At 38.4% G+C, this 13961-nt stretch overlaps 1 protein-coding gene across 2 annotated transcripts in view; it reads right to left on the minus strand.

Annotated features, from left to right (window-relative positions):
* LOC132152732 (serine/threonine-protein kinase SIK2-like) overlaps window positions 1-4786 on the minus strand; it is a 364451-nt gene extending 359665 nt beyond the window's left edge. For both annotated transcript variants that reach the window (XR_009436571.1, XM_059561586.1), the window contains exons 1-6: window positions 4539-4786; window positions 3909-4108; window positions 3642-3758; window positions 1220-1283; window positions 606-767; window positions 261-385 (exon numbers count right to left, since the gene is read on the minus strand). Coding sequence is in view for 1 of the 2 variants with exons in the window: in XM_059561586.1 (XP_059417569.1) it covers window positions 261-385; window positions 606-767; window positions 1220-1283; window positions 3642-3758; window positions 3909-4061 (621 nt within the window). In the remaining variant the exon portion in view is untranslated. The remainder of the gene's footprint in view (window positions 1-260; window positions 386-605; window positions 768-1219; window positions 1284-3641; window positions 3759-3908; window positions 4109-4538) is intronic.
* Window positions 4787-13961: the final 9175 nt, after the last annotated feature.

Genomic DNA, 13961 nt, shown 5'->3' on the forward strand with positions numbered 1-13961 from the left:
CAAATAATACTGTTCTATATTATATTATAATAAATTCAATATGTAAATAAGTGTTGGCTAAAGAACTAGTGGCAATTTAGATTGCAAATAAGACAATGACATCAATGAAATTGGTTAATTTTTAAATACAAAACAGAGTTTTGCTTTCAAAGTAGTGTAAATAGTTTCTTTTATAATTTCATAATGATAATTTCATAATTATAATTGCATCCTCAGCAGCTGTGTAAGACATCAGCAAAGCATCCGTTTGATAAACATACCCAAATGTCTAATTGTGGCCCCTCATATTCCTTTCCCTCAAAGACCTCTGGGGCAGCATATGGTGGGCTTCCACACCACGTGGAAAGAGGATCCCCAGCATTATAGAAGTTTCCAAATCCAAAGTCTGAAAGAAATGGAGGAGTAGTGAGTTCTATGCTGACGAAAAGACTTAATGGCTTGTGTCAGTACAGAGAATCAGGTTTGATTACTTAATTTTATTACTGATCCTAACTGTGAACTCAGTAATTGTTTTCTTTTTAGGGCACTCAGTCTGACTATGAGCAGTGTATATTGGCAGAGCACATCAGTATGTGAACCCTTAAAAGCTTATTTTCTTTGCTCACCTGCCAGCTTGATGTTCATGTTGGCATCTAGCAGCAGGTTTTCAGTTTTGAGGTCTCTGTGGACTATGTGGTGCCGATGGCAATAGTCCACTGCCGTCAGAATCTGCCAAAACTTCTTACGAGCCTCATTTTCACTCATCCGTCCGTTGGACGTCAGATAGTCTGTAAAAAAGAGGACGGCTTAGGAAGGGAGGAGACATCGCCTTAAAAACATCATATAAAGACAGAGCCAAACCTACGGTTTATCTGGGGAGACAGCCATTGTTTTTTTTTAAAGGCTGAGTATATGACAGGTGAAGAGACAGATATGTTATACTGTTTAAATCCCTAGGTGGTGAGGAGAAGCAGAGGTAGAGCAGCTTATCCTTTTTACATTGTTACATAAAGCTTGAAAATCCAACACCTGTCTCACTCTGCTCACTCACTGACTCACTGCTCTGAAAGCAATGTTGATCTAAATAATTCTCTCCCCATCAGACCTCATTATCCACAACAACTGGACAAGAGGTTTTGGGAGAGCCACAGAAAAAAAAAAAATAATAATAATAAATAGATACCCATCAGTCTTTTCACAGATTACTTAATCATTCATTTACAAAAGTGTTTCCACTTACCAAACATTTCTCCATTTTTTGCATACTCTGTCACAATGTAAAGCATGTCTTTGGTCTCCATGACCTGTAAAGACAAAAAATTGAAAAATTATAATTTAATCAATTAATAAATCTAACTATTATTACAAATGATCAAATTTTTCTAATTCTTTAAACATTCTGTGCATGTAGCTTTTATGAACTAATACTGAAAGATGCATGGAATATCTGTAGTTTTAAAAAATCATTTATAAAATATAGTTTAATAATACAATAATATACACATAAAAAATGTATATTATACATTCATTTCAATTGTAATTTATGTGTCAATTTACATTTTGTGCATCAACAAGCCAACTGTCTGATCTCTACTTCTCTTTCGAAGCAAATTTCCTCTTTCCGTCAACGTCTATCATAGTTCTTGTTGTTCATAAATGACAGGTTAGTTGGTAATGATATGCGCCATTGCATTAGAGTGTAGCCAAGCACTTTCTCAATGTCCTGAACACACACAGACAGAGTCACACGCATGTCTTTCTCAGATGCCTGCTGTCTGATCCATCAGTACCACTGAAACAGCTAATGACAGCTGAAACTTTATCTTCACTAACCTGTTTCTTTTGAACCATAAAATACATTCACATATAAGACCTATTTTGAGCATAAAAGGCATGCAGTGGCACAAAAGGATCTGTATTTCAACAATTAATAGTGGAAAAATGTATAAAAGAGAGGGTGTATGACGTCCTCGCCCTTCATGAGAATGTCCCGTAAGTTCCCAGCAGAGGCCTGAGGGAGAAATACTAAACGATGCATGTTGCGCTATACCAGAAAGAGTTGCACAACAGGTTTTGTGCTGACCTCTTTTTCTATTGCTGAGAAAACCAGTGTAACCATCCATATGCACTCAGGCACTCGATTCTTCAGGTCAGTGTGTAACATAACGTGTCATGACCCACGTAGTCGGGCTGTGCAACAGCAGGAAAAGGGTCTTTATCTCTAGATAAACCCGGCATCCGAAGACTTCAGTCATTAGTGTCAACCCAGAGGGGCCAATGATGTCATAGCTTCCTTAGAAACCCCATCCTGTTCAGCCCACAGAGACGTCTCCCTCCGTCACTAACGCCAAGGGAGATGAGTGAAGGAAGGTATTGAATCGTTTCTCTAAGGTGAATGAGAAGCTAAAGGCAATAAAAGGACTACATTTCTAAAAAAAAAAAAAAAAAATCTCAAGTGCTTTTTGCTTTAAATAAACATGGCTTCAGTTATGAAAGAAGAGGTAGATTTGAGGTTATCTGACACTAAACTGGTATCAAGCTGAAAGCTGAAGATCCAGGACACTTTCGTTGATACTGCAGTCATAAGATAACATGTAGGATGACATTGGACTATGTTTTAATTAATTAATATGAAAGAGTATGCTGAAGGAATGGCACATCCAGCTCATATCAAACTACAACGCTGCTGCTCAGTTCCCAAAAACATCACCCTCTTACTAATGTGAGAGGTCAGATCCCAAGAAGTGAGGTGTGATGTTATTCACAAGGATTTTAGTTTCTCGCAGACTCAATTTACCATATAATCTGCAAAATGCTAATCTCCGAACAAAACAAACTTTTACAGGTTATGAGAGAAAGAATGTGCTGACATATTAGCACCCTGTATTAGCCTCTGAGTGCGTGAATGTGCAAGCCAAAAAATGGCAACAAAACAAGCCCAGGGATCAAATCCAATTGTACTTCCTAGAGATTTTTCCTCTGGCTAGCTTCATGTGACTCTGCAGACACATTGCGCTTGACTTCCAACAGTGCTGGTTAATCAGAGATTTAGATCTTGTATCCTTATATCCAACTCACTCTGCTTTTCTGTGCCTCTTATTCCCAGACAAAACAACAACAATACAAACATTTTTGACACAGATTAGTCTATGAAATTATATTTTTTAAATCTATGTGATTTAAAAGCCAACAAATCACTTTAAAAAAGCCTTGAATCCAAATTGTGAATAAAGGTTGTATCATTAGCGAAACCATGCAGTTGTTACCTTCAGGATCTTTTTCTACCTCAAATATTACTTTATTTGGTGTAACCAATATAATCCGTTTTTTTTTTCAGTCATATATTTTTTTATTCAGTAAAACCAGTTTCAGGTAACCTGATGCAACAAATTTAACACTGTAATGCAATTTACAGTTGCTATGCAGAAGCTGAATGCAAGGGTCAAAATAACTTCACTCTAATTATACATCGCATGCTATCCAGATGTACTTCCACCTCACCATGTGCCTGACCAACACTTAGACATTCACTCACCATTCTCTCAGTGTCACCGAGCATGCTAAAATATATAACACTCCCTGAGTTTAACTGACTTTAATCCAGTGATTTCAACAGGGCAGCTTTTGTAATTATAGCATCATTATAAAATCTTATAATTTACCTGATAGAGCTTTATGATGTGAGGGTGGTTGAGCAGCTTCATAATCTGAACCTCTCTGTAGATTTTCTCCAAGTTGGAAGAGTTTAGTCTTGTTTTATCAATTATTTTAATTGCAACCTGCATGAAAATACAATAAAATGCACATTTAGAAATGCAGCTTAATATACTGTACATTATTCATATTAATTGGCAATTTGTATGAAAATATCAAAAGATAAAAAATAACTTTACTGTGTAAAAGTTACAAATATTCCGCACGAGACTTACCTGTGTTTTTGTTACTTTGTGTCTGGCCAGTTTGACCACTGCGAAGTTTCCTTTGCCGAGGGTTCTGATGATCTCATAGAAGCCGACCTGCAGAGGTCTGGCCTGGGCACAACTTGACTGAGAGCTCGCGCTGCTGTCCGTCATTATAACCATGATGCCGGTTTTGTGTGAACCGGAGCGCAGCGATAACTTAAATTTATCTGCATAAATCAAAAATGTCAGGTTATAAATGCGCACGAATACCAGCTTACTGAATTTAAGCGACAAATTTACAATTCGTTGTTAACAATAATTCTTACACATGCGACATCACAACCTTCACAAAACAGCTTGATTGCTTTAATGAATCAATAAACATTTTATTTTAAGATGCACTGACATATAGCTCACTTAAAAGCGAGTTAATTTCATTGTAACCGTTTTTCAAATTGTATCCTACATTTACTAGAAACTTCAGATTAAACGCACAAAAGTCTAACAGGTCAATCCAGCGCCTCCATGTCCTTGAAATTCAGAGATATGTAAACAAATAAATTAAAAAATATAGGTATATAATGACAAAGTGTATATATATGTATCTGTTTTAAACACAAATGTCAATGGAAATACCAAAAGCGAAGGCAATCTTACCTTTAACACACGAATAAAATCCACCTCTTTCCACAGTGCAAATTATTTTTTAATTCTGCATTTACAAGTCATTCCTTATGCAACTCTTGAGGGACAAACTTGTTTTAGTTTTTATTCTGTCTTCACAATAGTTCCAGTGTACAGTGCTATATTCACTTTGACGGAGCGCGCTCTACTATGTACAAGGTGCCGCTCCGTCCACCGAGGCTCCGCTCTCGAGCAGCTCTGCTGGCATGAGACTGACGCTACAGGCTCATGGTGTGATGAGGGACTCCGCCTCCTCCCCCTCTTGCCACAACAAACTGATACCCGCCTCATTAACGTCATACTCGCGTCAGAGGGCAGAAGTTGCTGAGCAACTGTGCGGGCTCGTCGTACGCTGACGCCAGTGCTGATGGAGGGGTTGCTTGGAGATGAGGACGATCACGCCAGTGGCAGAGATGAGGCTCCGCTTCACCTGCTGGAAGGCATGCGCACTCCGATAGCTGTCATCTTGCTTGAGATGGTTGTGTCTATTTGAGGAATACAAATAATTTATGAGTTATGATTTTGCTGTGTGAACGCTACTGAGAATGCATGCTTGTTTTGGAGAGATGGGGCACATCTGAGTTCCCAGTATACATTAACCCCTAAAATAAACTTATTATTATTATTTTTTTTAATTATTATTATTTATTTTATGTCTATATTTTTTTTCCCACATCTACACCCATATGACATATCTTGACTTCATCAAGTCAACAAATTTAGTTCACTTTTATTTATTTATTTTTTAATAGGGAGTTTTGATTAAAGGGTTAGTTCACCCAGATAGCAAAATAATGTCATTAATAACTTACCCTCATGTTGTTCCAAACCCGTAAGACCTCCGTTTATCTTTGGGACACAGTTTAAGATATTTTAGATTTAGTCCGAGAGCTCTCAGTCCCTCCATTGAAGCTGTGTGCACAGTATACTGTCCATGTCCAGAAAGGTAAGAAAAACATCATCAAAGTAGTCCATGTGACATCAGAGGGTCAGTTAGAAACAGTTTGCGTCTCCATTAACTTTTTTAATGTGGCTGACACTCCCTCTGAGTTAAAACAAACCAATATCCCGGAGTAATTCATTTACTCAAACAGTACACTGACTGAACTGCTGTGAAGAGAGAACTGAAGATGAACACCTAGCCAAATTTACAGAAACAGCATGTGTTATAGCATGAGTTAATGAGTTAACAATTAATTAAACTTATACAGCATTTATTAATCTGAGTTCATGTTCATATTAGCATTTGTAATTACATTTTAAAGATGAAATGTTGTATCTACTAACATTAATGCACTTTTAACTAACATGAACATAACTACATTAACAAAGGTTTATAGTGTAAAAACATATTGTTCATTCATTAGTTCATTTTAGTTAATGCATTAATTAATGTTAAAAAAACCAAACCTTATTGCAAAGAGTTACCTCATTAATAATAATAAAAAAACTTATATTCATTGCTACTTCATGATAGTTTAGATCTATTAAACAATATTGATAGATTAAACATTTGATTTAATAATGGATAACAAACGGAACCTTATTGTAAAGTATTACTGAATAAATGCATCTCTGTGCAGTCTGAACTGGCCATACATATGTCATATATTGCATTTTGTCATTAACAATACTTTATATGGTATTCTACATAGCCACAGGTATGTGGACAACCTTTTTCAGCTACACCCATTCCTAAAAATTGCATAAAGTAAAGTATGCAATCATACTCGATTTTACTCCCAATGCTTATGTAATTAAATGATCAAAAAGCACATTAAATTGCAATTATTTTGCAATATTTTCATGAAAATATGCAGATATGAGTGCATGTTTATATCTGCAGTGATTGTAATGCACTATTTAGTTCTCAGAAAACACAGCTTGCAGGGCTGTTTACAAGAATCGAGTCTCCTTCTGAAAGTCAAGGTTGTGGGTAATCTGCTCTGCAGTTCAAGAGAGAGAGGGATGCATCATTCATTGCGTATGCACAGCACTCATCTGTATGACAATGCTTGATGTCCACAGAGGGCATATACTCCATTGGCATTAGTATTTTTCAGAGATCTTAGATGTGCACACAAATATGTGCACGCACAAGCTTTTGCTTGCAAACCCCTCCCTGTGGACACATAGTCTCTTTCATGCATACACACACACACACATACCAGTGCATAGATTCATGCCTGAGGAAACCCTGCAGAGGAATAAAGCCATTTAAAATGGCTGATACAGATAAAGATCTACTGGTAATTGGTGTGTCAACACTGAAACAGACGTAGAAGGCTAATATGATGGTAGCAATACTTCTAGCGTAGATGACAGTTAGAACAACAGGATCATAAAACACATACTTGTTTGTCATGGAATGAAACATGTGGCATTACCCTTATTATCAGCAGGTGTAATGTTTTACTTTCGGTGACCTCAATTCATCTGGCAAACAAATGACGAAGATTATCTTCCAGACACACACACAAAAAAAAAAATATATATATATATATAATTTATATATAATTTATTTTTTTTTTTTTTTCAAACCCAGCTCATAATTCATAGATCAGACATTCTTACTTGCAAATCATTCATTCATTCCGATTCAAAAAGAAAGTGGACTGCTTTCCTAATACTCTCTCTTACACAAAAGATGTCTCTTTTGAGTCACATGTTACCATTTCCTGTGTTTTGAAAGAAAACTATTTTTATTTGCCACATATTTTTGTGCAATATCTGTCTTAGTCACTATCTGCGAGTACACAATTTAGAGGCTTTTGGGTTACGGAATGCACCTAAATTTCTTTCTTCACACGAGACGAAGCTTGGGGACTCCTTTTGGTTTTGATATCTCTGAAAAGAAACCACAGTACAGTGTCTTCAGACCATGACATTAACGAGGGGTCTCCCTCAAAAGCAACCTTTCAGAAACAGAGGATATGCTGCCCATGCAAAAGACTATGAAAGTCTCCAGAGGAGTTTCTTGGTTTTGGTGGTGAGACATTCAACACGTTCAACAACACACAAACTTTTCCGCTCCATGCTCATAGTGGTGTCAAAAAGTTTTTTGAGTCATGATGGAAATAGAATAGACTGAGGAAATAAACAAACAAGAAACTGGACAACTGCACATTGCAAAAAAAAAAAACAACACTCTCATTCTGACAGCACCCATTCACTGCAGAGGATCCATTGTGATGTAATGCTAAACTTCTTCAAATCTGTTCTGCTGAAGAAACAAACTTATCTATATCTACATTTTTAGTAAATTTAAATTTTGCGGTGAAATATTCCTTTAAACTTAAACTCACTTAATTAAAAAAAATAATAATAATAATCAGAAAACAAGACTTAATATCTTATGCCATTTTGCTTATCAGTATCAGTAAATATCATCACTTGTACCGGAAAACAAGACAAAAATCATCAAGAAAATCATTTTAGTCAGTGCAGAAATGCTGAATCATCACTTAAAGAACAGAAAAAGGGGGAAAAAATTTGCTAGAAACAACTGATGGGGAAGGCAAATCAGCACGATACTTCCTCCACAGATGGAGGTGAAAAAAAAAGCAGATCATCCCACGCTGCTGGTTAATCTTTGCTCAGCTGGAGGAATGCAAAGAATCCAGCTGACTCAAATGTCATATACTTTCACCTGACAGTACCTAAAGCACCAAAACTGCACAGTCCTAAATGCCACACGCTAGCAGTGAAACTCAGCCGGCCGGCATTTACCGCAGAAGACTGTTTGCCATGCAGATGACTTAAACCAAACCTGTTTGCATATCTCTCTGCTTTAAATGTAATCTGATTGTGATATGATCCTATTTGTTATGCAACCTGTAGCATGATGCCACCTTGGTTCTGCTCCAGACTCTTAACCTCGAGTGAATTAATCCTAACAGACATTTAGGTCAGTGCACAGTTATGATATCAATTCTTTTTCAGAGAAACTGTGCCCTTCCAAAATAAAAGGCCATTTAAAAAAAAAAAAAAAAAAACTTTTTAATTCCATAATCTGACATGTAACCTATTCTGGACCAAATAAAAAGGAATATAAAATGCAAAGAAAGATGCATTATTGAGCTATGCAGAATAGAATAAGAAGAATAGACCCATATTAATTAGCTCTCAGACATATCTTATTAGTTAAAAAATAAAAGAAATAATGATTGCATTTTACTGTAAGGGCTCCATAATTCATAAGTCAGCACCATAATTCATAAATCAGACATTACTGCTTCCAATTCATTAAAAGGACAGCACTCTAATGAGCTCTCAGACAAATTGTATTAGTTAAAGACACAAGTTATTTCATCTGAATATAATTAATTACACAAATTAAACCCCCGTACTAAATGACACTATTTACATATACTGCATGTGCCACCAAAGCTATGCACATTTTCTGGAAGTTTTCATTAATTTGAAGAAACACTAAATGTATGTAAAGATTACTCTGAAAATGTTCTAAATAACACACGCAAATACATACACAGATGTCTCCAAAACAGTCGAGTAAGGCTACTGGCATGGGAGATGATTCATTGTACTTCTGGCAGTTTCCCTGTGACGTCACTGTCAAGATTATGGCCCAAGAAGATGTGTGGATGCATGTGTTTATGAGAATGAGAAGCCTGGATAAAACAGCCTGTCACAAACACTGTGTAGTGCTTTCACTAGTCTTAATAACCCTACTTCGACATGTCCAAAGAAGTGATTTAGCTGTGCTCTGATGATGTTTACCCCTAGCCCTACCCCTAGATGTTTACATCTCTCCCAATCAAAACAGATATGCTGGCACACAAAACAATCACTGTTTACTCAAAGCCATAGAATTAGCATGCTGCCATGTCATTATCCAGCAACGCCCTATATACCTACACTTTTTGTGTTATAAAAGAATGAACGGCTCTCATCTTTTCTTTTCATATCTGCATAATAAACATGCATGGCATACTCAGTAAGTTTTTCAAATAGCATTGTTTGTCTTTCACGTGTGCTTTTGAAAGCATCATTTTGCTGTACCGCCCTATTGTTTGCAAATTCCTTGCTCACGCACGTCATGTATAACCACAGAATGATAAATTGCACTCACATCACAGAGCTATTATGAAAGGCATGAATGTGTTTAAAGTCTTGTCATACCAAAACTGTAGAAACTACGATAGGAGGGGCAAAATATCACAAGCCTTTGTTAGCATGTGGCATAAAAAAAAAAGTTCATATTTTGTACTGGTGTGTTATAACGTGTTAGTAAGGATTTCAGAATTTCTGATGAAGGCCTTCCACATTTTTTTTTTTTTTTTTTTTTAGGACATACCACCAAAACAACCACCATTGCCAACCATAGTCATACTGAAATATGACTCCCACTGAGTTACACTCCTCTTACTTCACATTAGTTATTGATGTCAGTATACTATATTGTCTTTATCATTGTCTTTCTCTATTATCTTCATCTTCATGGTCATGGAACCACAAATGTTTTGTTTCAAGTTTACTCTTTCCTGTGGTCTCATAAAGACAAGGCAGAGAAGATGTAAACATGTTCAAACGCTGTTGGTCAATTGTTAATCTCACCCTCCGTTCACTGACCGTCACGTGCATATTGCACACAAAAATGGGAAGAGCTTTTTTAAAATGGCAGTTCGAATGTGATTGACCGGTGCTATCTAGGAAAAATAACTCTAATGAATGGCTCTCATCTTTTCTTCTGGCCAACCACCTTGGCCAGAACTTTTTTTAAAGTTTTTTTGGCCTAAATAGCTGTAAACTGAACCAGAGTTAATGGCGATGGGCAAAAATGCGTTTATGTGCATCTAGTTGCTTGTTATAGCGCTGTGGTGATCCAAAATTATTGTGGGGGATGATGGAGAGAGAAAAGAGGGGAGGAAAGAGATAAAAGAGAAGTTTTTCTGCTTTGACTGATTCCTGAATTTGTTTTGCCCGCTATCTGTTAATTTTGGCAGCTACATCTCCACCTCGTGAGTTTGTACTTCAAAGAATCATTTTCAAAGAACAGTGCTGACTATTTGGAGCTTCTGTCCTCGGTACTGAATGCACAATGTTAACGAAAACACATGATGTAATGCACACAAACAAACACAGACAAAGGAAGTGTATGTTTGCAGGACAGAACATAATGTTGTTCGATGCCTATTTGGCTAATGAGTCAGAGTTCAAAGTTCATAAAACATAGCAGTGCTGGCATCATGGAAATGTCAGGCAAACAGACGGTCATTTCCTGTAACTCAATCATCTCTGCTGTGCTAATCACTGACCCATCAGTTAATTGAGAGGCAGCTCCAAATATTTATGGATCACCCTCTCAATGAATCAATATCTTGATGTGCATATTTCAGTCTATGCTGACATTAGATGCTTCATTTCTATCATTTCTCTAATATAGCCAAGTGTATTAGTTTTTATGATCTGAAAAATTTAGCAAATGCCCTCAGCTGTGTTGTAAATATTTCAAGTACAGTTAGTAGATAGCATTCTATAGATGATTGACATCAAAATGCATGTTAGCAGTGGGTCAGTAAATCAGAGAGAGGGCTGGATGAATGGGGCTGATGGGGAATAACCAATTAAAAGCTTATGTTTATGCTTATTGTGGCGAGTGGGGCGGGACCGAGGGACGTGGGAACAAGGAGTGAGGCCAGCAATGATTGGGAAATCAGTGGCACCTGCGACCCACCGCCGGTCTCGAGTCCCACGTAGGAGATGGAAGGATATAAAACTGGAGCGACGACAGTGAAGGAGAAGAGAGGACCAGGCCTGGGCTTTTAGTTGTGTTTTGATTTTTATTTGAGCGCACCAGTCTTCCGTGAGGGGCTGGTGCGCTGTTTTGTGTTTATTTTATTATTAAAATGTTGTTTGATTGTCAGCCGGTTCCCGCCTCCTTCTTCCGGATGAATACGAAGGTTATTCATTACAGTGGTGCCGAAGCCCGGGAGAAGGAGGGATGCGCTGCTGAAGATCCCTCGCCGCTGTGGTGAATCCACGGTGCCACAGAGCAGACGAGGAGTGTGCCGCCATGGACGCTCGAGGCGGTGGGCTGGAGTGAGTTGCCGGGGACGGGCGAGCTCGCTACCGGCCGCCCACGATGTGGAGAGACGGCTGCCGTCCGTGAGGGAGCGGAGGAGTCTGCGCCGTTCGCCAGGTGGCCGGAGCCTGCTGCCTCCGCCGGAACGGGGAGGAGCAGGGAACAGGGGACTCCTGCCGGCTGCCCAAAACCGGAGTGTCGTGCCATCCGCTGAGGGCCGTCCAGTGCCACCGCCAGGCACCGCGGAGGAAATCACCCAGCTGGTGGAGGGCCGAGCAGCAGTGCGTCTGGGAACCAGAATTTTTTTTTTTTTTTCTTCTCTCTCCCCTCTCTCGTCTCTGTCGCTCCTCCTTCCATCTCCTTCTCTCTCGCCTCGTCTGTCCTACCCCCAGGTTCCCGCAGGTCCCCGTGAGCGGGGGGGGGGATAGAGCGCAGTCTCGAGGGTACCCGCCGGCTTGCGAGGGGCGATGGGGGTATGTGGCGAGTGGGGCGGGGCCGAGGGACGTGGGAACAAGGAGGGAGGCCGGCAATGATTGGGAAATCAGTGACACCTGCGACCCACTGCCGGTCTCCCTCCTTGTTCCCACGTCCCTCGGCCCCGCCCCACTTGCCACACTTATGTTTATGTTTCAGTAGTTCAGCTGTTTTCAAGGCAGTGCAGCTTTTGTGTATTGTGACACATTTGCCATTGCGTTACAGATAATAACTGAATAAATCCTCTTCCATTTGGAAACCTGATTCATTTTAGTGAATCAGTTTGTTTGTATGATTCATCTGAACAAATCAGTTATCTGATTCATTTGCCTATGAAGAGTATTAGACTGTTTTCAAATTCAAATCTACATTTAATATATATATATATATATATATATATATATATATATATATATATATATATATTATTTTTACATTGTGTAAGGTTTTGGTGGTTAGCAATATGACATTTTTATTTTTGGAAAAAAAATTATACCGAGCAATATAAAATAAACAATATAAAAACAGTTTTATAGTTTTATTGGTGGTAATTCATGTAATTGGATCCGTTGAAGTTACATTAATTTAGAACCTAATGGATTTTATGGTAATGTGCACCTCCGTCCAAAAGTTTGTTGGTCAGTCCGATTATTACTATTATTTTTTTGAAAAAACAAATATGTTTATTCATCAAGGATACTTTAAATTGTTCAAAATTGACAGTAAAGACAAAATATATTAAAACAGAAAACAGTTATTTTAAAACCTCTAATAATATTTCACACATATTACTGTTTTAAAAATCTTACCAATCCCATTCCTATGAACAGTAGTGCACATTTTTACAAATAGTACATAACCTCTGTTTAGCTCTGCAAAAACGTCTGAGCATCTTGCAGCTCAACAAGCTTCAGTTTCAAAGTAGCTTCCCAACACTTCCGGTGATTGATGTTATGAAACCCTACTGCTGGCAGGTCTACAAAAATCCTGTCACGTCTTTTCTTAGAATTTCTCTCTGAGTTTAGACAACAAACATCAAAGTCTCTTTCAACCGCTCTATCAACTGTTGAGCAGCTTACAAAGTTTCCTGTAGATATGGCAATGTCGGTAAAGGGCAATAGTGAGGTACACCCACGTGGTGTAAAGCTCCCTAACGCATTTGATATTATCACAAGGCAGTTTTTACATCACTTCTAAGCAGCCTTTCACAAGATCCAGAGGAGGAAGGAGATCCTGAGGTGATTCAGAGAACTGTCATCTGTTCTGATGTTCCTACTTTAGCAGGTTCCCAAACCTTATTCAATTGTCTCTGAATCACCGTACTGTGAAATTTGAGTCATAACTTGCATAACTTTATTGGAAGATTAGTCAACAGGAGCCCTTTCACACCTGCTGAGGTAAGATGAGATGTACCTCACAGCCAGGTTTAATTAGTGAAAAAAACCTGGCATGCCTTCACACACATGGCTCATGTTCAGGTACAGTTCACATCCCCTGCATATCCCTCTCTCTCTCTCTCTCTCTCTCTCTCTCTCTCTCTCTCTCTTTCTTTCTTTCTCTCCTATTTTAGAGACACAAATATGCTCAAATGCCTCTCTGCACAAAAGGCCTATGTGCGTCATTGCTGGTAGACAGTCCTTTGTCCCTAAGGAAAAAGAGAGGCAGAGAGACAGGGTGATACAGAGAGTAATGGAGAAAAAAGAGAAAATTAGGGTAAAAGCTAAAAAGGATTTAGAAACATGAACTACAGAGAGGATGAGAAAGAGAAAGAGAGCAGAGAATGTAGGGAACACAGGCAGGCCGACAGAGAGAGAGAGAGAGAGAGAGAGAGAGAGAGAGAGAGAGATAAGGAGGTCAAACATTTGGTTTTGTTATGC

Source organism: Carassius carassius, chromosome 11 (assembly GCF_963082965.1).
Source record: "Carassius carassius chromosome 11, fCarCar2.1, whole genome shotgun sequence".
Lineage (NCBI taxonomy): Eukaryota > Metazoa > Chordata > Actinopteri > Cypriniformes > Cyprinidae > Carassius > Carassius carassius.